This window comes from Halichoeres trimaculatus, unplaced genomic scaffold, assembly GCF_033239565.1.
Source record: "Halichoeres trimaculatus isolate MK-OKI-2021-1 unplaced genomic scaffold, fHalTri1.1 fHalTri1_scaffold_12, whole genome shotgun sequence".
NCBI lineage: Eukaryota > Metazoa > Chordata > Actinopteri > Labriformes > Labridae > Halichoeres > Halichoeres trimaculatus.
The window spans coordinates 17,550,679-17,578,677 of NW_027437190.1; the positions used below are offsets into that span (position 1 = coordinate 17,550,679).

The 27,999-nt window shown below is 39.9% G+C and overlaps 1 protein-coding gene across 2 annotated transcripts in view; it reads left to right on the forward strand.

The window, feature by feature from the left end:
* cdkal1 (CDK5 regulatory subunit associated protein 1-like 1) overlaps positions 1 to 27,999 on the forward strand; it is a 260,221-nt gene that overhangs the window by 26,011 nt on the left and 206,211 nt on the right. For both annotated transcript variants that reach the window (XM_074682552.1, XM_074682553.1), the window contains exon 4: positions 19,053 to 19,137. In XM_074682552.1, coding sequence (XP_074538653.1) covers positions 19,053 to 19,137 — 85 coding nt within the window. The remainder of the gene's footprint in view (positions 1 to 19,052; positions 19,138 to 27,999) is intronic.

The following is a 27,999-nucleotide window of genomic DNA, read 5'->3' on the forward strand; positions in this document are numbered from 1 at the left end:
TTGCCTCGTCTGTTACTGTTGTGAAATGGGGAACTGACTGTGGTTACCATGGTGTGCATGATTTTGACAGTTGGTTCAAGGCACGGAAAGATACGCTGTCTCTGACACAGATGTACACACAAACACACCCACACCCGCACAGACACTTTCCAAAGTGAGAAACAGTTTTTTTTAAAATATATTTTTAGTCTTATGTGAATTACTTTTCAGACGAGTCCGTCCTGAATGATATGGTTTGAGATGAAATGGTTTAAAGCACAGACACATAATGAAAAATAGAAGCTTCAAAAATATGTTTTTCATCCATGGAGTTGTTTATTACCTCTTTACCATCTTTCAGCTACTGATGTTTGTTGTATTTGATCCTCTAAGTTATCAGTGAGTTGATGCATTTCTTTTTTCTCCCCATACATCGGCACCATGTGAAGTGTAAGATCTCAACTTACAAGCTTACAAGTTCAATCAACACCTTTCATGAGGCAAAATTCATTACCAAAGTGTTAAAATACATTACCGATGTTATACAGGTGTTTGTGGTGTTCTCCCCTCCTGATACGAACATGCTATAAAAGTAAACATACCTCACCTGCCTAAACACTTACGATGTGAACCTTGTTTACAGCAATAATGGAGGTTGTAATGTCTCACTTTTATGGAACACCATTGCTTCCTGTGGTTTGTTTTATGCCTGATGAACAATTATCAGTTAGCTGCTATGATGTAGTGTTTGGCTGCAACAGCATAAAATGATGGAAACGTTATTGTGAATCCTTAACCATCGGGTCAATAAAGATGGCAGTATGGGAGTCAACATGTCAAACTCTGATTAAAACCTAAAAAAAATGGCCCCCTTTAAAAGGTTTCTTCCTTTTAAAGGGGACATATCATGCTGATCCCTGATTTAATACTTACATATAAAATAAAAAAAGTTGAAAACAAGACCTTTCACCCCCTGAATTTTAAAAAAATGAGATATTGTATTTTTTCTGATATCCTAGAACGAGATTTGATGCCTCTGAAAATAGGTCATTGACATTTGGCTTCGAGATTTTGACCTTCATGACGACACGAGGATCCTCTCTTTTTATTGTAATCTGAGTAATCTGATAAAGCAGCTCCTCCTCTGTGATGTCAGTTAGTATAAATAAAGCTCCCTACTAGCTCTGGCTAACTTGACTGAGTGCTAACATAGTGACGAACTGACGGTATAGGCGATCTTTAGACTACACTTTCAGCATGATGGATAAAACAGACAGAGAAAAGTGAAGGAGCAGGATGGAGCCCTGTTATAGAAATAGTTTCTTGGTGAAGTCTGCCTATATTTACACGTGTAAACTATACATGTTACAGTACTGGTTTGACTCACCACACTGAAGCGTCCTGAGATGATCTGTGTCGAGGTGGATTTTCTTCCTCCTGAGCTCCGGGTCTGACTCGGGGTCCAATACAAAAGGACGTATCCTACACTCTGCCATTTTATTAGTGCTATCAATGTCTTACGGTGAAGTTTTGGCAAACAGCAAACTTGCTCGGTCTGCTCCATTCAGTATGGGGATTTTGTAAATACTACCATGCTGCAAAAACCACCCCCTGGCTCTACCCCCTCCGCCCCTCTGATAGAACTGACCAATCAGAGCACAAAGGGCTGTGATGTTGGGAGGTTACTGGAGGTCATTCTGGAAACGGAGCGTTTCAGTGAGATCTTCAGAATGGCCTAAAATGAGGATATTGAGAACGCTATTGTGGGGAATTGAAGGAACTAAATTACTTGTACTGAGGGCAGAAATGCTTTACAGGCATCCTAGTCTGGCATAGTGAGAAGGAGAAACAAGCATGATATGTCCCTTTTAAGCTTTTTTTGTTGCTGAATACTTTCATTAACTGAGACAGCCTCACCTGCTTGGCGACATTCATGCCACAGAACTTGGATAGAGCTTAATTCTCTTTTAGAGCTGAAGCGCTAAAATATGTGATGGCCCAAAATGGGTTCATAACTGTGTCACATCTCCCTTTCCTCTCTTTTGACCAGACCAAATGCTAACCTGTTACCTGGACAGTTAAATCAGGTTGATAATGAGGAGGCAATTACACAGACCTTCGTCTAGAGAGTGTTAGAGTCGGCCATGTTTCACTCTGAGGTGTGTGGTAAAAGTAAAATCATTGGAATATTACTGTCTGTCAGTAACCTTTGAGGCTCTTCCTTCTCCCAGACACACTGACTTTTGTGCCCTTGACTCTAATAATCTCTCTCTGGCTGTGTGAAATATCTTTTCTTGCCTGCAATGATGATCATAATGGTTTTCTGTCTGAGCTGCAGACTAGTGATTGGCCCCAATTACTGTTTGAACCTGGGGCTTCAAATCATTCTATCTATGCAAGGTGAGATGTGTAATGGCAAAAATCTATTTAGGCCTGGTTTCCATTCACCTCCATAAATCTCACTTAATGCACATTTAAAATCACAGAGAACCCACTGCCAGCTGTTTATCATTGCTGTCCTCTGCTGTACTTTTTTCTATGTATGACCAATATGAGCGCTGTGGGCCTTCTTATCTTCCACAGCAGTGATAGCTTTGAACCAAACATCTCAAACTGCATTTATTTCTTTAGTTCACACCCACACCTCAGACATCTCCTACTTGCTTTGATTACAATACTGGCTCTTTCTGCTCTTTACAATATAATCACTACATTTAGTAGATTATAAACACTGGCGCATCTGAAGAATGTGTCTGAATGTCGCTGTCTTGCAGGAGATAATTGGGTGTTTATGTATCCAGTTCATGAGTTGTTTCCATTGCTTTAGTGAGAGAGAGGGGGCCCAGTGTGGAACCAGGTGCACCCTCTGTGTCCGTGTGATCAGATGTAAGTGAGACACATTGACTCCAACCTCCTGCCCTGTAGAAGCAAACTTCTGCCATCTAAATTAGCAACTGGCTGGCCTCACAGCATTCATCATTCCTGCTCCACTTTCAGCAGCGGTTGCCTGCCATTTTTCACTGAGGTACCCCAACTTACTCTCCCCCTGCCTGGTCTCTCCTTGCTCTCCTGTTACTTTGTTCACTTTGTGTTTTTACTTTGTATTTTTTAAAAATGTTGTGCAGTTCTCCTTGGATTTTCTTTCCTCAACTTCTCCCTCTAAAGCCACTTTAATTGAAACTATTTGTTTGACTTTTTTGTTTCTTAACTCCTCTAATTTTTTTTCCCATCAATTTTTTTCTTCTTGATTTCTCCCCTTCCCCACGTTCCTTTTTCTTAAACCTTTCTTTCTCTCTCCATCTGCCAGACCGACTGCCTCTCCTACAACAATAGCCTCAGAGTCGCATGAGAGACATCTCAAGTGAATAGATGTTCCTAAGATGTTGTCAAACTGTTGGCGTGAGTGCTATGGTGGACCCCTGCTGTGCCTAACTTGGCATACCCTTCCTGTTTCTGGGTACACACAGCAATCCTCTCTCAGACATTGCATTATCCGTCTCAGAGAGGAGACAGTACATTATGAACATGATACGAGTACCATTGCTGTGAATTTCTGCCACTTTGCTAAGCTGAGACATGGGGAAGATGCTGTCAAGGCCCCTAGTGTGCCTGAGAGGACTGCAGTCTGGTGTTTTGGAGGATTGTGTCTGTGTGAGAGAAAAGACAGACCAGTAAAAAGTGACAGCTTAGATGATGTCGGTACTAATGCGGATAAATTTGACATTGAACCTCTTTTTTTGGATTCTTTTTGGTTGCTATTCCCGCTTCTGAAAACTAATCTTTTGAGAAGAATGTCCAAAAATTAACACGAGAAGATGACGCTTCTTCCACTTGAACGACTGTTTTGTAGCGGTATCACAGATCACCTTAGTGGGAAGACACTTGGTGTCCTTCATCCACTTTTTTAGTAAAGGAAGGTACAGTCCAGCCATGGATGCTATTCATCATTGAGCCTTCCTGAGCTTCATATTGGGTCACTGAGACCTCCAGTTCTGTACTGGTGTTGCTATGTGGTTGCATCAGAAGATTAACTGTGGATAAAGACTCAAGATGTTGCTGTGGATGTCCATTTTCTGTCGTTTGTTCTTGGTTTTTATATACAAACTGTACAATTATTTTTACTGAACTCTATTTTTGCCATGAATTCTCTAATCTTTCAAAGGTCAAACAATGGTCAGTTAAACACTGCTGAGTTATTGATCCAATGACTCATTGACCAAACGTCAGATCTTTTCGCAATGTTCATGTGGCTCTCACTTTATGGTCTCTATGTGTTACATGTTGGACTTAGATCATTACATACTACAGAAATGTGTGCAGCTTGATTGACAGGTGAGTATATTCTTGGAAGCTGCTCTGCTGCTGTGTTTTTGTGTGAGTATGTCTGTGTGTGTGTAGCCAGCCTATGTCCCTCTAATGACAGTTGATTGCATTATCATCCACGGCTGAGTGGTTGCTCACCCTGCTAGGCGGATAGACCAACCGCCAAAACCCCAAGGCCCCTGTGTGTGTGTGTGTGTGTGTGTGTGTGTGTGTGTGTGTGTGTGTGTGTGTGTGTGTGTGTGTGTGTGTGTGTGTGTGTGTGTGTGTGTGACTGAGGGTTTGTGCATTTCTGACTATGTGACTGTGCAAGTGCTCACTTGTAAAATTTGATTGGAGGTGAAGCTCGAAAGTCCTCTAAGGCCCATTCACAATTTGCCACGTCAGTGAGGCACATCAACAGATGCGTGTAAAAGATAGACACAGATACACACAAACACACTAATACACTCACACACACACACACTGATTCTCTCCCAGAGGACAGGAAACCTTTTAGACAGAAATGTTGTCAGCTGGGAATCTGTCTTGTTGTCCCAATCAGACATGCCCAGCTTGTCACACCTCTCACACCCACTCTCTCACACATAGCTTTGGGAATATGAATGTGTGTGTGCACATGCGTGAGTGCAGCTGTTAACATTTTGGGCCGTTCTAGCACACTTTGTGACTCATCATTATGCAGAGCTTGTTGGGTTTAATTCAACTTCAAATTGCACATTTATTATTTAAAGCTGTTGTGCTTTTTGTCATGCTTCTATCTTTTTATCATTAGAGGTGTGAAAAATGTTTGATACAGCAATATATCGCAATACATTGACCTGTGATAAATAGGGATGCACAATATTGGATTTTTGCCGATATCCAATATGCCGATATATCAAAACCCCTTTTGGCCGATACCGATAATCACAAGTTTGTTTGTTTTTTTCACTGTAAAGAAAGCTAAGTATATCCTGTACTGGAATTTATATGTTACTCTTATTGTGATGGTCTTATTTGTTAAAGAAACACACATGAAACAAGACAAAAAACTTTTCATTTTACCATAAATAAGAAATGTATTATTTTTTCAAACTCAAGACATTCAGTATTGAAATACAGAAAAATAATTTCTTTAGATCACATGAACTTTAAATGTACAATGCATTTTTAAGCATAACCAAGTTGCATTTGATTATTTTACAGCTACTGTAACAACCTGGTGACAGACACAGAGCTCTGCAGTGCAAATAAATGAAGTGCTACATTTTATTTAAGGAGCTTATTTTTCAGATGGAAAATAATAATAATCCTAACTGAATAGCACCTTATCGGCTGTGCCTATCGGCAGAAATTTTCATATCTGCCGATACCGATAAACGTGTTTTTAAGCTTTTATCAGCCGATACCGATATTGTGCCGATAATATCGTGCATCCCTAGTGATAAAGTATTGATGTTTCAACTCTTCAAATCAATATTTTGTTACTATTAAAATTCATATTTTAAATTAGTTTGAAGTAAAGTACGTCTTCCACACTTCCACTGTGGTAGATGGCGCTGAAGAGCTACTCCACTCTCTGTTGCCCATGAACTCTATGTTAAATATAATCTCAAAATATTTTATTCCCAAACTTGATGATGTGGGTATTGATGCTTTGAGCATCAATGTTTTCTTTCTATTCTTAAGTTATTTTAAAATCATTTGAAGTTTGATTTTTACTGTGTTATAGACTGATAAAATAATTAACTTAATCATGTTTTGCTCTGTATTAGCTTTTTTTCATGTGTAGCATTGGTTACACCAAGTGACATTTAACAGTTTCACCAACTGACCACGTCTTTCACCCAAATTTTTTTTGCAAGATTAGTTTAATGCCGCAGTAGTTACTGTGCCCAGTGTAAGTGGTTACACTGTACATTTTAAAGGAAACATTTGAGCTAATGATGCTACATGACTGTTGCTATCGTTGTTGCTGTCTTGCCTCTCAGCTCCTTCTTCTTTACACAGCTGGGGTCAACCATAGACTGTGTAGGGTGGACAGCGTGGCTCCACCATTAACATTGTTGGGTTTTGAAGCCAGAATTCCCCCGTCACAGGCGCAGCCAGAATACAAGGCAGCCAAATAATATCTTCAAATCATCACAACAATTGGACGTGAGAAACATTTCTACAAGGTGTACTCATTTTTTAAAGTTTGACCACAGCCCATCTGGAATGACTGGAAAGCTGCATTTTTTGACTTGTACTGCAGCCAGTCACCAGGGGAAGCAGTTTTCCTGGCGACCTCACTTCGAGCTAAGCAAAATGACTTCATTTTTTTTTAACAGTCTATTGGGTCAACTTGTTTTGATCTTAAAAAATGTGAAATCTGGTGACTTCTATTCTGCGCTAATTTTGTAAGAACAGACACTTCAAGTCAAAGCTTTAGTATATGGTGCACAGTTAGCTAGAAGCAAAAGACTGTTTTGCAATAGGGTGAATGTGACATTGGTAACACAATGTACTGATCAGTGTATCCAGCATCCGGATCCCCTTAGAAAGAGTGTCATCATCATCATCGTCTGTCTAACATAACCACAAGGAATTTGGTTAGATCTCGTCGTGTCCTTGTGAATCTTGCTTTTCTTGACAGGCAGGAGATCTCACTTTGTGACCTAATGGTGGTGCACAGCCCCGGTGAATGGGTCACTGCCCCACCCTGCCTCCAGTCCACCTGTCCTCCCAAGCCGCCAGCCTGGCATCCAGCTGTCCGGTCAGCCAATCAGCCAATAAGGCCAGACAGGCCTTGTTAGCTCAGTCAAGTGTATCCATTCACCCCAAAGCCACCCCTTTGCCCCAGTATGCTTATCCTTATAAAACTGCCTCTACTCTCTATCCCAAGGTCATCACGTCCTGTGTGTTTTGGTGTGTGTGTGCAAGATGAAAGATGGGGTGGGGTGGTGGAGGGCAGAGGATAGAAATAACAAGGAGGAGAAGTGTCAGTGCGTGTGTGCATGCATGGATTTGTGCACGTCAGAACGTGTGGGGGTGTGTGCAGGATGGGATGGAAAGTGGGTCATGCTGTGGTCTGTGTGTGAAGCACCAGGAGCATCATATTGACCCCTAGGGCTGCTGTCTGCCTCTTACTACACACACACACATACACACACATAGATACATATACACATCCAGACGTCGCTGCCTTTTGCCCTCATATATCATCTACCCGGGCTGAAGACCAGAGGGAAATCAGAGACACAGAGATCTGTTTCTCTGGTCTGGAAAATCTGCACATCTCAATCCCTCAAACACTTTGTTTTAGTTTACGTCTGGGAAATGACTAAATGAACTTTGAGAAAGTGGAGCCAAAAAGTTTGGGAAATTTCTTCTGACTGATTGGGAACCAGTGTTCTGAAAAGACAGCAAGCCCAAACAGCCGTTTCTTTTGTGTTTGGTTACCTCGCTCCATGGTTAAATACAGCTTGCTTTTATTGCTAAACTCCACATAGAAGTCCCCACAAGAGACAGATATAACTTATAAGGTGAACATATACTTGGCTGGGGAATGTCAGAGAAAGTTTGGAAACTTGCTAAGTAGGGCTGGCTGAAATGGAAAATATGATACTGTAGCTTTAGTGATAGCAGTGGAGGGAGGGTTGCATATGATGTATATCTATCATCGAGAGAGAGAATTAAAGGAGTCTGTATGAAAGGTTTATAGTGCTTGGAAAGCAGAGAGTCTCCAGAGCTCTTTTTCCTACATAAATATACAAGAACTGACTGCAGTGAACTTCCATGAACTGCATGAAAATCCCAAGCAGGATGCTTTATAACCAGTAAGAGCTAAAAATGCAAAGTGCTCTTCTGCAAGAAAAGCAAATCTGTCTGTGGAGTCACCATGGGGCTCCTTAGAGCTGGAGAGCAACTTTGCTTTCTAGTACTGAGATAACAAACATATCTTTAGAAAGGACTTAAGTTATTTAGATTACAGTGACTGTTACTGAAAAGATCTTTTACTCTACTCTAATACCCTCACTGTCACATACAGGGTTTTCTTCCAGGATTTTTTGAAACTGCACATACTACATTTTATACTAAAATCATACACTGGAATATAATAGTTAAGCAAGTTTATCATAGTTGTAGAAGTAGATAGTGAAGCTGAAGAAGATAAATGGTGATAATCAGTGTGTAAGCACACTGTGGCCACCCCTACTTATGTCACTGCCCTCATTGTGACACCCCATTCTGACAGTCTGGACGCGCCCCTGTACAGAGGCACATCGTAACACTGGTAACAGTGGGATGAAAACTCACAGGCTTTCAGGTTTGCTCAACGAAACCTGGGGAAAATTCCTCTGTTGATTTTTAAAGAATAAAACAAAAGATAGATAAACCACAACCTCTGTCTCAAAGAGACAGATATAAACATATAGATATAAACACTGTGATGCAGCGCAGAAGACAAAAGTTTACTCTGCGACTTAGAGCGCGGTCACACTGGCCATCCAAACCGTGCTGTGCCTAAGCACGATTACCCCCCTACAGCGCTGTTCCCCAGCTGGAGAGTACGGCGGTCACACTACCCCTATATGAACCAGACTTTAGCGGGTATCAGACACGCGCACGGCCCGGCTTCGTCATCGTGAAGCGTCTGTTTACATGAATTGCGATCTCATCAGAGTCAGCACAGTGAGACACAGAGAGCACTGCTACAACTTGAGAGACTTTTGGACTCATATTAAGTTGTTTTCCCCAACACAGCCCTCCAACACCCCGCTTTGTTTAAAATGATTGTCGAGAGATGCGCTTGCGGTGATTATACGTAATGGATCGCACGCGCTGTCCGCGTGCTTGTGCATGAAGTAAACCGTGCCTAAGCCCACCTCTTCGAAGCATGCAGAAGCACGGAAGGGAATCGTGCTTGAGCACGGCACAGTTGCGGTCACACTGGCCATTCCAAACGTGCTTTACGGCTGAAGCGTGCTTAGGCACGGCATGATTGGCCAGTGTGACAGCGTCCTTACAGGGCATTTATGATGTGACTTGTGCATCATTACAGCATATCAAGCATAGAGCCAGATGATAGCACGTATCTGTACACACTGATCAATGATCAAAGTAAGTGCAGAGGCTTCTCTAGTAACTGTGTGTCTTATGTGTGCATTGGGGCGGAATCCCCAAGCTCTTTCTCTTTTTGGTTTGGACCGCAATATGATCCTACCATGAGTGTGAGTTTTAGTCAGGGCAATCTTGGCCGCATGTATAAGAGCCCTGTACAGTATAATTCACATTTGAAACATCTGGAAAAAAAGATCATAATTTGGTGTGGTGGTGCACCACAGTCATTTACATGTAGCAGAAACCCTGACGTAGGTAGGCACATTTAATGTATTTGGGTATTTGAAATGCCAATGTCAAGTGTTGTACTTGTTTTCCTGGAAGCTGAATTTATGGGTTATGAAACAAGCTGATAGCTACAAAAAAGTTAGAGACAGTAAGTACCTTAAATGAACTAGAAACCATGTAATTCTTAGATGTGTGACAGAAAAGTGAGAAACATTCGAGCTTAGTATTGGGTTTAGGTGGTGGAGTTAAAATTTAATAAAAGTTTGGTGTGTGGAACAGATTGTGGGAAAGAAGAGAAAGTGACGCTAACTTGAGGTTTTCAAATGACAAGACAGCTGGACAAATGGAGTTGAAGTAAGTGGTTGTAGTATGTGGTGGTTACATGAGGGGAGAGGAGGGGGGGTGTAGGGTTCAGGTCATTGAGGGAAAACGACAGCATAAAGAGATGAAAGAGAAAAGTTATGTCAGAAGATAGGAGGGAGTAAAAGACGGATGGTAGTTTAAGGATGTTTTGGTAAAATATCAGGTATGTACGAGTTGATAGGATCTTAACAGGGCTGTATGAATTACAGTCTGCTCTTTTCCTTCCAGAAGTGTCTGCGACATACATTTTTTACTCTCTGCTGTTTCCAGTAAAACACTGTTATTTGAGATTCGTCTGGAGACAATGTTTTACTCCCTTCATGTCATACCTCGAAAATTATTTTTCCCGTTTCAACCTAAAAATTGTCCTTGGATGACTGGGCGAATCCACCTCAGGCAACTCTGCGCTTTGGAGTGGGAGAGTATAATCATTACAGCTCTGCCTGCAGCCATTGATTCAAAATGGATGGCAGCTTGTGACTTTACATAATTTCATGTCGTGCGCAGTTTAAAACAGCACTTAATGGTGTAATGTACAGGTTCTCGCTGTACTCTGTGAGTTTGGCCTCTGAACTTTTTCTGTCATTATAAAGACATTGAAATGTTTTGTGCTCATAATGGCAGAATAGACCAGATACATGTGTTGGTTACCTTTACCTCGACCTAAGTCACTACTCCTTTGTGTGCCCTTACCTGAATCAAATCCACATTTTACAGTTTCAATATGTGAACTGGCACATCTGCAAAAATTGGATACACAGGAGACGAGGGAAGTGATTTTATTCCCCGTTCTGACTGCGTTCTGACTTTATGTGTTTTCCTCCACATCTGACCCTGCAGCTGAGCCTCATCTCTGTTCCTCTGCGGGGGCCTGCGCACACCTGTGGGCAAATTGGACAACAAACATAACGTGCAAAGACAGCAGAATACATAATTTTCAGGTTTTTAATAAACAAAGTATTTATGATTTCTGAGGAGCACACGAGCTTGGCAAATAAACATGTCAGCTGTGAACAAATGTGTTTTTTCTGATGTTAACAGGCCAATGTTTGCTTTCACATAGGAACAGGGTACTCGCTCAGGGCACTCGACCAATGTTTTCTGTCCTCTTTTCATATTCCTCTATATACTCTGTGCTTTCAACTCTCATCTCCACAGCTTTTGTTGCTCTGGCTCTGTTTCTCCTTTTTGCTCATATTGTGGTCATCCTTAAATCCCATTTGGGTTTTGACTATCCCCTACCTCCACTTTAGCGTCCTTTTTTCTTTTCTTCTCCTCTCAGGATGACCCTCCATCTCTTTCTTTCCTGCCTGTTCCTTTAATCCTTTTTTCTGTGTTTTCTCTCATATTCACGGGCAGCCATCTGATCCTTGCTGTCACTCTTTCTTTCTTTGTCTGTCTTTCCATCCGTACTTACTTGGTGCACCTGCTCCCATAACCCTTCTTCCTCGTCTCCATGGGGAGTTTAGCGATTGAAATGTGTTATGTATGACCTCCCGTATCCGTATGGTTGAAGACATTCACATACTGACCCCAGGTGTTGCATGTTCACTAACTCTGTCTCACATAATTTGGTGTGTGAATGTTTCATAAACACTCTCACACTGTTGACTTGAAAATGATTGGGGTCAGGTGTCAGCTTTAGTACCTGTTGTTATTATTATCAGGTGAGACTACCTATGCTCATTTATTGCTTGAGCATATTTGGCTCCTTGTACTTTTTTATTTACTTTCTTTTTATTTATTTTAACCTTTTGTCAGTGTTTGATAGATTGTGTCTCACATCAAGTATCTACAGTTATCGCCGAATCACTTTATGTCATAATTTTCCTTTTGAATCTGATCTTTTTTGAAGCCTTTTTTTTTTTATCTCTAAAAGCTATGTGTTCTAAAAAGTTTGCAGGTTTAATTGTGGGTTAACCAGGGTTCCTGCGGATCCTTGAAAAGTCTTAAAAGGCATTAAACTCATTATTCAAAAAATAAGGCCTTAATTGGCATTTAAATGTCTTAAATCCAATTTTCAGAAGTCTTAAAAATGTGAACACATCAGTAAGATTTATGTTGGATTGAACTAAAAAAATATTTAGTAACATTTATCTATTTTTCAAAAATAATTCACCGGTTTACTCTCACGGCAACATCGCATAATCACAATAGCAGAACTAACAAAACGGTGATGTGGTTGCACCTGGATCTTTTAGAGCAGACACATGTATTGGTTGTACCTACAGTGCCAGGAGATAGAAATAAATGGGGAAAAATTGGCAAAAAAAATCCCAAAGTGGCCGAAGAAAATTGATTGTGGCAGCAGTATTGAGAAGTAAATTTTTAATTAAATTTCAAAAACCATGTAAAACTTCCAAAAATGGTTCTGACAGTGGACAAGAAATGATGAATTGCTGCAAAATAGGCATGAAGTTGTAAAATTGGGTTTAAAAAAATGTATAAATGGTCCAAAAGTGGGAAAAAAAGCGTTTATATTGAGGTAAAAAAAATAGGCATGAAATTGTAAAAAATAGGTAAAAATGGTATGAAAGTCGAAAAAGGTTGATAAATAGATGCAAAATAGGTACAAAATCGCAAAAAATGGCAAAAAAATCCAATAGTGGCTTAGGAAAAATGATTATGGCAGCAAATTTCGGAACTAAATTTGATATTAAATTTCAAAAGACGTGAAAATAGGCATAAATTTGTAAAAATGGGGTTAAAAAGAAGGTAAAAAGTGATTTTTTATTTAAAAAAACAACAACATAGGGTTAAAATTGCTAGGTAATTCATGTGCTGTTTTTATTAGTTTTCTTTGTTTCAGTTGTTGTTCGTTGTTGACTTGGTCTTAAACTTTATTTCAAACGACCTTAAAAAAGTCTCACAAAGTCTTGAATTTAACCTGGGTTGAGCTGTAGGAACCCTGGGGTTAACAGACTTATTTTGTAACACACACACACCACACACCACATTTACCCTTTCACACACACATACACAAACACACGGATACACACACCCACGCTCACACAAATACCAGGATGCTGTTCTACCCTGAGGGCTTTTTTTCTTCATCAGATAAAAGATTAGTCAACAATTTTTGTGCACATTCTGTACTAACAACCTCACAAATAATTGCCTTGTGGACATGTCATGCAAACCTAACCAAATCACTCCCCTGCCATTGGCTGCACCTCCATACCTATGCAAATCTTATGCAAATTCTAACTTTCAAGAGATTTCCCAGCAAACAGCAATTCTGTGGGTGGTTGGAATTCATGTGCACCTTAACGCTGAGTCATTTGAGGTTAAGTCCAGACTGCTTCCTTACACTGAAAAGGGAGATTAACAGGAAAAAACAGAAACCACATTTCTTAGCAAGGTTGGATGAGCTTTATCTTCTGAAAATCAGCAGTGTTAATACAGAAGAGTGACAGCTGCCTTTAAAAAAACAGTCTGTACTGATTGACATCTGGGTAAATATGACTGCAGCTGTTACAGGAACAGTCACACAGGTAGACTTGAAAACATAATTTGTTTTTACGTTGAAGTGTAAACTGTACAGCTTTATGTACACAGGCTGGTTGATGATGTTTTTTCAAGCACAGAAATGTGTATTTGTTTAAAACAGACTGTGCAATACATGATGTAGTCTCTGTGATGTCACCCATCAGTTTCTAAGGCAGGGGATTTGCACCTATTGTCAACAGGTGCCAGACTCAACCTTGCTTTGACCTAACAGGAGTCATAGAGGCGGAGTTGATGTGAACTTTGAGCCTCCTTGCAAACAGCCACAGAGTTCCTACCTGCCATTCAGGTCAGCTTTGTCTGTAATTATGCAAAGCTTGTTATCTTCACATCTCCCAAACTGATGAGTAATAAAACAACTTTATAGTGTTGGAGAAATGAGCTTTAAACTGAGACCATGTTTTGAAATAAATGAATCAAGTTGTTATCACTTTTTATTTTTGCTGTAGATATCAGGGTTCTTTTTGAATGGGTGCATTTGTGGTCTTGATGGGTGTGTGGTACATCTGGAACCAGCCTTAAGCAAAAGGTTGAGAAACTTCAGTGTCTTTGCGCTCCAGTTTCAGTCTCATTTCTCACAGCCTGAGGTTACTGCTTGGTTTTAAATTGTGTGTTTTAAAGAAGGTAGAATTCACAGCAAAGCAAAAACAAATTCTGGTACTTGACCAGTTTTTACCACAGGTTTTAGCTGGCGATAATGAAGACTTATGACACCCACTGACACCACAAAAGCTGCAGGTGGCACTGATAAGCATGGAAAATACCAAAGCTCCAGGAATAGATGGCCCACCTATAGACTTTTATACATCCTTTGGTCCCCCTTGGGTGAGGATCTGTTGAAGGTCTTAAGAGAGACAGTTTAGCCAGAGGGCTAAACCTCAGCTGTCAGGGCAGTCATCACTCCTCTGCCCAAAAAATAGAGACTTGAAATAAAGATCTGGAGGCCAGGGAGTCTGTTTTTTGCTGACTGTAAGATCTGTTCAAAGTTTTTGACCAACAGGATAAGAAAAATGATGAAGTAGGTCATACATGCTGATCAGTCTTCCTCAGCAGATCATTACAGATAGTATATCTATGGTGGAAGATGATAAGTTTTCCTATAACCTAGAGAAGGCATTTGATCAGCTAGAGGGCCAGTATTCAAAGGCTTTTTGGTTTCTCCACCGGCTTCATTGCAGTGATCAAAACTTTAAAATGTGACGCTGGAAGTGTTTTGAAGGTCAGTGGTGGTTTAAATTCTACCTTTCATAAAAAAAAAGCAGTGCATGCTTCACTCTTTACCATCGACTGTATAAAACATAGACATAGTCTCTTCAACGTCACCCATCTGTTTCTAAACATTCAATGAAGCAAATCGAAATCATGGCCATATTGAAAGTGGCAAGGGCTTCGCACACAGCTGTAGGGCGGCCATCAGTCATGTGACCTGAGCTGTGCCTCTGACTGGGCGAGCTCGTGATACTAAGATCCTCTGAACTGACAAGTTAGAAAAAATTTCACCCCTCGTACAGTGTGTGCCGATCATAAAATTATCGATTCAGACAGGAGACGTTTTTTGAACCAGGCTATAAATAGGTTTATTTCTGCTTTGAAAACAGCTTTTTTGGACTTTTGGTACTTCTGGAGCCAGCCTCAAGTGAGAAACAGCAGATTTTAGTACTTCAGTATTGTTTCATATTCTTAGAGCAGAGGTTGCCACTTGCTCTTAACTCATTAAACCCAAATTATGTCAGATAAAGTGCACAGGGTTAAAGGATGATCCTTTGCCACTTTTACTCTCTGCATATGCAGATGACATCATGCTGGCTATAACAGAGAATAGTAAAGTTCAAAAGTTTGTACAAATCAGAATGTGTTTTGATGTCTGCCTGGAGGGTAAACTGGGGGTAAGAGTACAGGTTTGGCGGTCGGTACAGAGCAAAGGCTGAGTTACCTTTATGCATCATATAGTTGTCACATGGGAACAAATATATGGACATTTGTTCATAGGGATGGTAATTGATAAGATTTTGTCAATACCGATGCCCTTATCGATTCTGCTTATCAATCTGATTTTTTATTGATTCTCTTATCAATTCCTGTTGTGAATTTTCCTGGTACAAAAAGTGGCTTTACAGGTTTTCTGTTTCAACATTTAATTGAGTTTATACTGTAAGTGGATAAAATGTAATTGGTCCCTGAGTCTGAAAATTTCTGGGCATAATTATACAGAAACAGGTAAAAATCGCACACAATGTGACGTTGATGTTCTGTGTGGTAATATTTTAATAATTCAAGTTGGCCATCTAGTGTCTCAAAGTGGTTATAGCAATGGTTTAAGTTGTTTGGAAGCTTTCGGTAGTTATGAAGTTAGCCATGAGCCTTTTAATTGCCTGTAAGCTTTTGAAACTTGAAGTTCTAAGTTTTTTTTTCTTTATAAAGAGTTGATGTAATATGCTTATGTGATGAAAGTTGAAATTCTATTCTTTACATTTCTTTCTGAAGCCAGTTCTTCAGTAAAAATTGGAGCTGAAAATCCTGAATCAGAGATTTCTTGGGAAATGTTATCTAATTGCTAAGCTAAGATAGCTGCAGCAGACTAGTCGACGTTAGGCCCGGCGGCTCTGGAACAATGTAAAAGAATTGATAAAGGAATCGTTTAGCACAAAGGCTAACTATATCGATGGATTGAAACGTTTCTTATCGATTCTCAATAGGAACTGTTTTTTGATTCCCATCTCTATTTATTTAGGTGGTGGATCTAAAAATCTGTGAAGTACTTGAGAAAAAGAGGCTAAGTTGAATAAGTGGCAATGACTTTTACCAAAGATGTCCCACAGGGGGAGACCACTTATTATTCACAGTCTGGTGGCCTCCACCCTGTGGTACTGCCTGGCTGAGCTGGAACCTCCACCAAACCTGTTAATGAAATTACAGAATTATTTTGGCACAGATTGCACTGGATACCTCAGAGTGTTTCATTCTTGCCAAAAGAGGAAGAAGGTCAGTGTTTGGTTCATCCAGCAAGTAGAAAGGCAGCTTTTAGAGAAATGAGGTAACTTATCATGGGGCAAAGCATCACAAAGGAACAGTTTAATCAGTCTATTGAAGTCTTGGCCACAAACTGAGTCATTTAACCCCCTCAGAAAATCATGAAAAAAAGCTTGTGAAACTGGAATTATGAAACACATCCCGTGGTAAGTTGAGTCTGTCACCACATCTGTAATATTGATTGCTTTAACTATCATGCTCTACAGGGAGTGTATAGTTGCCACCAAGGGATACTGTCATAAATCTTCTAATTTTCTGCTGCTGAACTCTGACTACCTCAGCGTTTTGCAAACAGCATGGAAGGTCTGACACACTTGTTTGTGTTGTGCCACAGTGTGTTTCTGCTGCAATGCTGATGTTTTGGTGGATCAACAACAGCTGCTGTTGTTGTCACTTTACGGACTGAAAGGGGCTTAGAGGTTTATCGCAACAAATGCCAGAAAATTAGTCTGTTCTTTGAAGCGAGGGAGCCATGGACAATGTTTGGAGACCCAGTGTTATCCAAAAAAAAAAAGGTTATCTAAGATTTCAAAATCATGTGAGCTAGAGCTGTTGTACAACATGTGTCACAACACAGCAGAGGAAGGTGCTCACTTAAAGTAAGCTATATGAATAATGATCAGCTGCCTCACTCATTTGTATATGAGCTGTTTAAAATAACATCCTATATAAAGTAAAAACTCCCTCTACAGAAACATCCGTGCATGGCCACAACAGCACGTCTTCATCTCAGTGTTAGTTCCTTTTAAACTGTAAGATATTATCAGTGTGCAGTTGTGCTGACTCTGTGGATGTGGGTTGTTTTGCAGATGTTTTTATCCATCCTGTGTGTGTGTGTGTGTGCGTGTGAGTGAGTGTGTGAGTTAAATTGATGGAGAGCTTGTTATTGTTGGTCTGGAAAGCCCCCCTCGGGACAGAGAGGAGACAGCAACCACACAGCTGAGACCACTCCCACTAGTCCTGTGTTAGTGTGTGTGTGTGTATGTGTGTGTGTGGTTGCTGAGACAAATAAAGGTAGGCATAATGGGCACCATTTGCCAGCTGAATTCCTCTCTCTGCATTTCTCAAGTCACGAATACACCTCATTGTTTTTCAGTTGTAGCTTCAGGATTCGTCATTAGTTTGATCTTTTTTTATTCTCCTGTCCCGTAAGAAATGATGATTCTTGAGAGCACGCAAAGGCTGAAAAAAACCCAAAAGACCCCACGAACCCAACACATGATTCATGTCTCGGTAGTGTGACTCATGTTATTTTGATTTTCTCCCAAGATGTGCAGCTGTTTCTCTGCTTTTATGAGACCTCAGTAAGTGTTGTTTTCTGTATGACACTGTCAGATTTTATACCTCAAGGCCCAGGCTGCTGTAATTTTAAATGTTATGAGAGAAAATGTACACATCCTAAACCTTTAAGTTGAGAAGTTTGTACTGAAAGATAAGATCAGATGATCTTGCTGTGTCTCTAAGTGGCGTGTGTGTGTGTAGTTTAAGTGTGCTTGGCGTCTGTTGAGAGGCACGGGTTGGGATGACAGTTAACCCCATGAAAGGTGTGGTGTGAAGGGTAATCCCTCTTCCTGCTCTGCATCCTGGGACCTGCACTGTGTGTCACAGAAAAGTGCTGCCGGTGTGTATCAAATTAGGAATGCAGGAAATACAGTGAGAGTGGTGTGTGCATGCCTGACTGAAGCAGGAAAGTGGATTCTAAGTGAAAAATCTGGTTCAATGTGGCGGAAAGGAGCAAGCTTGAAGCTCCCGACCACTGCTGTGCTATATCCCCTCGAGTATGTGTGTCCATGTGTCTCCTGGCAGTGCCATGCAAAGCCTGCCACCACCGTCCTGAGCAGCAGCCGAGCTTAACATCACAAGGAGAATCACACCACTGTGTGTGTGTGTGTGTGTGTGTGTGTGTGTGTGTGTGTGTGTGTGTGTGTGTGTGTGTGTGTGTGTGTGTGTGTGTGTGTGTGTGTGTGTGTGTGTGTGTGTGTGTGTGTGTGTGTGGGTGCATGTTCTTTTTAAAAAGTGTTTAAATGACTCTGCTAGTCTAACTCTTAATTGTGGTACATTTGGGATTTTGGATCTTTGTTTTTTTGCCAAAGTGTGTCCCCATGTGAGACACTCAAGAAGCTTTTCTTGCAAGAACATAGACTAAGAGGCAGTCAGAGCAAGTAACATACTTTTGGTACACTCCTTGGAAAACAGCTGGCTTTGATGAATCACTGTTAATTGAAGCTGCAGCCAGAAGAAAAAGAAACAAGACTTGAAGTTCTAACTGATCAGTTTTGTTACAGTTTTGTTGATACAGTAAAGTAGACAAAATGAACTCTATTGTTAATCTGGAATTTAATCATAAATTTACCCAAAAACCTGATGAGTCACTGGTTCACAAATCATCTCTTGCTGGTCTGTGGTGCTTCAGACACTGAAAGTTATCACGTTTTACTGTTTGTATGTGTGAAGTCGAAAGATCTGAGTTTTCTCTATAGTACACTTGTTCCTGTATTTTAAAAAAATGCATAAACTGTGTCTCTTTCTTTCCGTAGATGACCCAACAGAGGCAGACCTGTGGGTACTCAACAGCTGCACCGTGAAAAACCCCGCAGAGGACCACTTCAGGAACTCAATCAAGTAATTACAAACACACAGTGCACATTAGAAATGTCTGACCAGAAACAATCTCATTAAACCTTTTAGCTTACATTCAGCTAGCTGAATCAATAATCTGATAAATCTGATCAATAATAGCATAATCCAATATATAACACACACCATGATTTGAACATCAGTAAATGTCTTGATACTTGCCTTGGAATAGCAAAAAGAAAGAGAAAGAGGAATACGAACATTTTTATATGGACGGTGAAATTTAGCTTGAAATTATTTTGCATTTCAACTAATTTCCATTCATCAAACACACACATACACATAGAGGTGAGCAGTTTGAAAGAAAAAACATCACAATTGTATTTTTGCAGAATCACGATCACAATTTAATCACTTTTGTTTTGAATTATTGTTTCAATTAGTCAGACTATTCTTCATGTTATTTAACAGTATAAAAACAATTAACCCACTTATTACCAAAGTTCTAACTGGAATAAAAGGATAAAAAAAAAATTTAAGATGGTACTGTTTGGTATATATATTTTTTTTCATTTTGGTAAACAATTTAGCAAACTTGCGCCAAGTAAAAGTAGAATCAAACAAAAATGTTGCCTAGCATAACGTTAAGTTCTTAGTTTTTAGTCATAGTCTTTGTTTTGCTTAACTCAAAAGGAACTTCAGTTTGAGCACAACATTAAAGTAAGGCGTACACTTGTTATATAATAGCTGGCATGTCAGGGCAGCATGTTAGTTTAGTGACTTGAACTTGTTTTTGAAGTAGCACACTCATGTTATTAAAATCCAATACATGTTAAAAGTACAATAAACAGAACCAAACACACTCTTGCTCGTGGCAGGTGTGTACTTTTTATGACCAAGTGAGAAAAAGACAGTGAGTTACACTCATACTTGGTGCTGAGTTCTACTCATACTTAGTGCTAAGGTTAGGATGTTGCTGTTGAATAGCGTAAACAAACCCGACCCCCAATAATTGTTGAACCTATCACTGGATTTTGATGCCAGTGAGTGAGCTTTAGTATTAGGGTAATGCTTTGGCAAGTTATGAACTGCATACTGCCAAATTATCCTGTGTTGACAGATAAAACTCTCCTCCCCATGTATGATGGACTCAAGTCATCCCTCTATTAGGGAAGAGACAGGTCTTTTATAATCCAGTCATGCTTGGAAGACCTGCATGTTAAGCCCTGTTCTCTACACTTTTCATCTATACTTAAAAATATCATGAGTAAGTAGTCCACCCTATTTTTTTTTGCCTCTTGGAGGGCTTTGTACATAATGGTATAATTCATTTGTAAATTGACACAAGAACTTTGCACTTTAAGTGTATTTGGTGCTGCAGCGTCTTAAACAGGCACAAAAAAGATTCCTAAAAAGAAAAACATGCCTGTTTTCTTTTTCACTGTCCACTGTCCACTGTGCACAATATTGTTTGAGCATAGGCATAGAAAGCAAGTGATTTGAATTTGTTAGCTTTGTTTTTGGATTAGCTTTTTTTTTCAAAATCACAATGATTACATTTACTTTAATTAGATGAGATGAGAGGAGACCTTGTTGTGTTTCAGACTTGGAATTTTCCAGAATGACCCAATTCTTCTATGTACAAAACTGAAATGTAGATTCTGACTTGCAGATTGGTCTAAAGGTAAGAAAATGCTTAGGGAACCCAGCAAAGTGTAATAAACACTGCTAAATGTATAATTAAAGTGTATGGTTCAAACATTCTCATGCCTGAGCTGGCTTTGCATTTTTCCAGTCTGATGATTAACTTCCATTTCAGCTACACAAAGCTGAACACAACTACAACAACTTTATGCCAGTTTTCTAGATCAAAGTAAGCTGACCTTGAGGCACCACCTGCTCTTGGTGCGTCCTATGTTCTGGGTAGTAAAACATAAGTGAACTGTATCAGTAACCAGAACTACCAGTCCAGGCCAGTGGAGGTAGCTGTGATACATGTTGACACAACATATGACTATCATTTAAGGCCAACAATGCTTATTAGTTTAATGGACTGATAATTCTGTTACAAACCAGTAATCTTGTAGATGTTTAGTCAATGTGGACGAATCAAAATGACTCAGACTCAGGTAAAAAAGAAATGAGCGAGTAGTTCTACCTCACAACTACAACAGGACGACTGACGCGTGAAAGGACCAAATACATGCTTTTTGGCTGCTCTGTTTTTGTAGATGATTTGCATGAAAAACTAAATGCAAAAAAGCTGTAATTTATCATCTGTCACATTTTATTTTGTGGATACCTAAATAATCAGAGCTGACTAACATATCACAGGACAATATTGCCGTCTGAGAGGGGAACAATTTCTCTTGGCCACCTTGATCAGTGCAATCTTCCTGTCTTCCTGCTTCACCCTTCTTCTTATGCACGTCTCTCTTTCACCCCGCCTGTCACGCCAATTTTGGCACAAAAAGAAATTCCGATTGAAATGCACAAAATAATAACACACTTCAAGACTCTGAAAATGCCTTCCTTGTTGATGCCAGAGTTTTCATTTGACTGGAAATCACCCAGCTGTAATGCTAATGCAATTAATGCTCTATTCACTGAGACTCACACACACACACACGCACACACTCACACAGGAGAAAGAAAAACTTTTTTTTCATTTCACCACTTGCTGCGGTGAATGATGGAGACACAAAATGAGGGAGTACGTGATCAGAGGGATTCCACATGCCCACTTAAGTTTTTTCAAGCCGTGATTTTTCCTTGGCATCTCTTCAGTGTGATCGACAGAGAAAAAAAGTGAGAGGAGGCGGAAGGCGCACGGCTGCCTCGCGCTCAGTCACACGCTGGCTGTTATGCCTGCACCTCCTGGTACCACAAACACGCTTACACATATATTTAATACACACATTGGCACAGGCTGGGGTCTATTTAGCCTTTAAGTGAAAGTGTTTATATAGTAACTCTTATTTAATTGGAATTGCTGAAAATCTATGTGAAAGTTATAATCTTGAAGTGGGTGTGAAAGTTAATCCACAAGGTTGATGAGCAGGTTTGACGTGATGCTAAACAGTGGCTGATATACATGAAAAAAAACCCACACAGACAAAAAAGTAAATCCACACAATCAAAGACAAAAAACACCAAGATAATGAAGCGAATATTAAAAGATGATTTAAGGAGACAGTGAGTCAATGGATTGTCAGATTAATTTATGTGTATGTGTATTTTTTTACTTAATTAAAGGGTTTACATTTTTTCAATGATAAATCTGTTATGCAGCATGTAGCTTGTTTAACAGCATTTGTGGGTTTGTCAGTTTGCTGTCTATTAGATATGGCTTTCAATGGATTAACCTTGAATGCTGCCAGCTAACATTGTTCTCGTGCCTCACTCTCAGTCCTCTATTCAGAGGGGTAGTGGGACGCCAAAGCACTGCATGTTATCCAGAGAGCTGTGCTCTATTGTGGGGCTCAGTCTGGTGCCCTGCTGAAATTCTCTGGCTGTTATTAGCCGTGCACTTAGTCACAGCTCCAAGTTAATGTCAAAAGAGACTGGCCAAACCACCCTCAAGCAAAGGAAATAAAACAACCCACTAAAATGATAAATTGTGTTGTCTCCAACTTTTGAATGCTGAGTGAAATGATACGTTTTCTTTTTAAAATGCTTTCTGAAAGTGATGTGTGGCAGTGTGTTGCAGTTATCTGACCTTAGTTTGCAGAATAAATTCTCAACACACCCTGTAGTACATTTTGTCATATGTCCCATTCTACTAATATTTGTGTGGGTTTACATGTTAGTGTGTAAAACAAATTGTCCCCCTTGGCAGCAGCACGTGGGACACAATGTACGATCAGCAGACTCACACATACACACAAACACATGCCTAGTCACAGACGTAAAGATCAGTGTCCTGGTAAATGAGTTGAGGGGTTTAAAGTGAGGCGCAGGGGCTTTCAGCAGTCTTCTATCATGGTTTGGAGAGACACAGTGAAAAGACAGTTTATTACTTCTGGAGAACTGGGGCTTAGTTGGCACCCTTGCCAAGAGTGTGGGGGTACAGAGATGCTTTGCCTGTTTCTGTATGCGTAAGCTGACTTCCAGGAGGATGGATGCCCAGGCAGCTTCAGGGAGTGTGTGTCGGCATGTGTGTGTGTGTTTTTTAATGTCTCTGTGAGCACCCAAACTAAGCACACAGGCTCATTTTGCATAGATAGCTTTGGGTTAAATCTAGTGAGGCATATATTTGTTTCTCTGATGAGGGACTCTTAGACCAGGTTGACGTTAGGTTTTGTTAATGAAATCTGTTGTTATTCAGATTAAATTAAAGCCTGTTTTCATTTGTTTGCTTAATAACGTCTTTCTGCTGTGTTGTACTGCTACTCCAGACTGTTGCCGTCAGCATTTTAAAGCTAAGCTGGCTTGTATCATAATATTGAGCATGCAGGAGTGAGTGAATATGTGTGGGCGATGGGATTCCCAGGAGCTTTTTTTTTTTTGTTTTTTTTTTGTTCCAGCAGTGGTGCTCTCTGCCCTGCCGTTCACTCCTTCAGCTGGACTTCTGCATCAGGAGCTCACTCAGTAGCCTAAGTTGCTAATAGAGCAGCTTCTGAATGCTAAAAAGTCAATTAGTATGGATATTTGGGTGTGCCTATGCGTGCGTTTGAAATGCCTAAATCTATAGTGTAATTCAATGTCAGAGACCTCTCAAATCAATGAACGAGGAATGCATTAAAGAAACAGTTGCTCAACAGCATGTAATTAAACCGCTCTGTTTTTGTGGCTACATTAATGTGTGTGTGTGTGAGAGCGATTTCTCCACTTGGCTGTCTCCAGTAATTTGTATGATCAAGGGGATGTATGCTTAACGAATTAGAACTCAACTCGGAGTCCTGTGCTGCTGTTTTCAAAAATATACCAATTCCCACATTATATTTACATTCATTTGAATATAATTTTGATATTCATGAACCAACCACAAGAAAGAAAATCATTTATGTTAATTGAAAAGGGACACACAGCACACACAGAATGAACTCTTGGAGAAAGTCCAAAGTGTATATTCTGTGGGTATATTGTGTGTTTATGACTGACGTGTAGGCTGAATATATATAATGGCCCCCGGCTACAGAAGAGACTGTTGTTGGCTCACTGTTTGCTTGGCAGGAGTTAAAGGACTGAAGACCAAATCAGACCAAAAGTGTTCAGGAAAAACTCTTCGAAAGTTAGTTGCTTTCTATAGGCACTGTAGGCTTCCATAGCAGTCTGCTTTGGCAATTGGCAAAAAAGAGCAAGCTATGCAAGGGGATTAACCAACAGAAAACACAATTTGAACAACCTCATTTTAAGACAGACCATAAAAATTATTAAGACATAAACTCAACTGTCTAGAAATGAGAAATCTCCCAAAGCTGAAGGTGTGCACGAAACACCAAGTATGGCCTGAGGCCTTGTACAAACCTAGCCAGGTATTTTACAGGGGTTCCAGTTGAAATTTCCACTCAGAACTGGTAAATTCTGACTTCCAAGTACAAATGGAAAGCTGTGATGTTTTAGAACCAAAAATTCAGTTCCCAGGTATCTACACAAAACCATGAAACCATCTTCACTTTGGCCAGAGTTTTCAGGAAAACATAAATTTTAGAGACGTGAAGCTGCGGTTTTGTGTGGATGACAGGTCTAATCATATAAGAATACATGCAGTTTTCCTGGATACTCAGCTATTTGTGGACATGGCCTGAGAAATATTGAGCAAGCCTGAACACTTCATCAAAACAGCACTAACTTTACATGGTAAAAACTGAATCCAGGATATTCTTGATCAAACTGAGGTTGGATATAGATCAACTCAACTCAACTAAACATAACTCAGCTTTATTTATACCCAAGGGTAGATATGTCTTGCAGACAGAGTGATCACATTTCACGACACAAACGATAAACACATCAAACCTTGGTCAGATTGACAAGACATAAAGTGCTCAGTGTTTCACCATATATACATTTAGCAGCATGGATCCGTTAGATAAATAAATCAGATGAATAGAACCTGATCATACGTTTCCCGAGCTCACAGCTGCAGATGTTCCTGGTGTTTCAGTGTTAATTGTGACCCTATTAACCGGTGACTGTGGACTGAATTTGACTCTTTAGTTTTATTTTGACACATACTGGCTTTTATTTTTATTTTATGACAAGAACTAAGCTAGGTTACATCAAGGAGGACTCTTTCATGTTTCAGCAGCTTTTGTAACTGCATTAGTCACCGGCATGTTTGATTAAAGGTCAATATTAAACTACAAAACGATGGTTGCTCTGAAAAAAGTTCTGGTCCTGAATTTCCAGAGTTTGACTGAACTTGAGAGAAGAGTATCGTTCCCGACAACTGAACTCAGAACCTGTCAAATAATTTGCTGCCTGCAGTTTTAACGCAGTGTTTACAGATCGCTAATTCATCTAAATAAATAAATGAGCTTCAGTGACGCCTCTGTTACCAAAATACCTGCGCATATTGATGATGTAGGATGTATAGGAGTCTATTGCAAGTTGTAAGATTAGAAAGTGAAAGTGTACTGGGTACAAAATACGTTTTTCACCTTACAATTCAACAGTATGCCTACATTATTTTGTGGGCAGATATAAAGCTGTAGACACAACATTTTTGGCTAGTTAAAGACATGTATGATTAGGCCTGGGGGATTCATCAAAAAAATAATCCCAACTGATATTTGGAGCTTGTAACTGATGTAAAATTGCAATGTCATATATTTAGTTTTTTCCTCCCTTGTTATTCTCTCTATGATTACACCATCCCCCTTAAAATAAACTACTGGTTATGTAGTTACACAACAGGCAGCTAGGTGTCACACAACTTGAAGACTGTCTGAAAACCAGCAGAAGAAGAAGTCCCATCCAGTCCGCTACGTACAGTATGTTTACACCCAGCTTAAGAAATCAGACTATGAGTTTAGTCAGCATTAAATCAGACTATTAAAATGCATGCAGATGCTACAACAGTTTAGTCTGACCAAGAACAGACTGAGCATAGCATGACACACTTAGATGATGCGATTGCTATAGGTCTATGGTTGGAATCAATCCAAAAAGTAGTAAAGTACCTTTTCCATAAGGTGAAAGTTATTTTCTACATTGACACTACAATACTAAATTTTCCTTTGCTTGCAAGAAATAAACATTTTTTTAATTTTCTCCTGTTTTGGGATTTTTTTTTTGCAAAACATTTTCATTCTAGCAGATGTGTTTTTTTTAAATTGATAATTTCCCAGCCCTATGTGTGATACTTTTCTAAAAAAAAGTTCTCATAACTTAAATCACAACTTTATTAATTAATACAACTCAGTGTAGCTTTTCAGACAGATTCAGATGGTACATTAAGTCTATATATTCTCAATGGAGTTACAGGTGGTGAATATGCATTTTAGCCCATGGCTGCATCTGCTGATTAGAAAGATGTCCACTGACGTTGGGCGAGTGATTTTATGTCATTGATTTCTGACCACACATTTACCGGAGGCAAAGGTCATGCTTGGCAAATAAAATCATTAAAATGAAAATCCACCCTGAACACAATTTACACATGTTTTTCTACACCACTGATTTTTCAACCAGACTCAGAAAGCTTCACAGACTCCAGAAGTTTAGAGCCTTCAGTCTTATAGGAAACAAATCTTTAGAATGACAGAACCTAAGCTTCTCTATTAATTACAGTTTGGAGACTGACCTCACACTGTGCTCCCACAGAAGCACATAAATATACAGGCTGTATACATGTATATAAATAACCCAAGTTCTTCCAGGAATCAGTCAAAGACTTGCATTACTTTGTGGTCCAGTGATGTTTTCCTTTCACAGAGCTTATAATGCAGGGGGCTGTTTATTTTAGCCTCACAGCGTGTTGCTCTAAATGAAGTGACACGCCGAAAGTGACTGACATTAAGGCCACAAATGTTTCCTTTTCGTTAGGACATGACAGCGAGGTATAAACAATCTGAAATCTGCAGTGACCTTTAGAGTTGTTTACTAAGGGCAGTTGTTTCATGTCTATGTTCACCCGGTCCGGCAGACACACATGCATGCACGCACGCACACACCCACCCACACACAGCTTGCTGCCTGGGGCTGGTTTTGGTACAACCCAGGGATTGGCATTTAATCTGTCAGTTCTGTAGGGCATTAGCCTACATTTGGGGGTACATGCAGACACAAAAATAGTCAGAGAGGGAGAGACAGACTGACAGACTCAGAGGGAAAACAGACACGGACAGAGTGGGGAGGTAGAGAGTGGTTGAGCTCAGGCTTCCTAATGTGTCGGCCTGAGTGAGCCCAGGGCTGTGTGAGAACCGCACTAAAGCTGGGGCCGGCCTGTGCATGACCTTGCTTCTAACATGTCTTCATCTGTATCGTGTGACTGAACTCTACTTTTCTCTGTTCTGCTGTTGAAGAAGCTCACCTCTAACTGAACTATGTTTTCATCTTTGTTTTGTCACTGTCATCTCACATGTGCCCTTTAATTTATAGTATTGATACAACATAATGGATTTCATTGTGATAAAAACCTTTGAAGCTTATATTTTTAGTTGAAAAAACACATTTTTTGTGAATTATCTACTGCACACAGATGGTGAAAAGGATCCTTGATACAGGAGGTTCATTTTGTCTTTATCTGTTCTTCTGTGGCCTTTGCCTTCTCCTGTTTCATCCTGTATTTCTGTTGCAAAGGTGAAATCCCTTAAAGTCCAGTACGATTCAGTATGAAGTCCGTTGACAAAGCACACATTATGCCTTGTTATTGTCAACAGCACAAAAATGTCAGATGTGTGATTTATTCACAATAAGACCCAGAGACCTTGAGGCTGAGCTCTGCAGTTCCCGATGTTT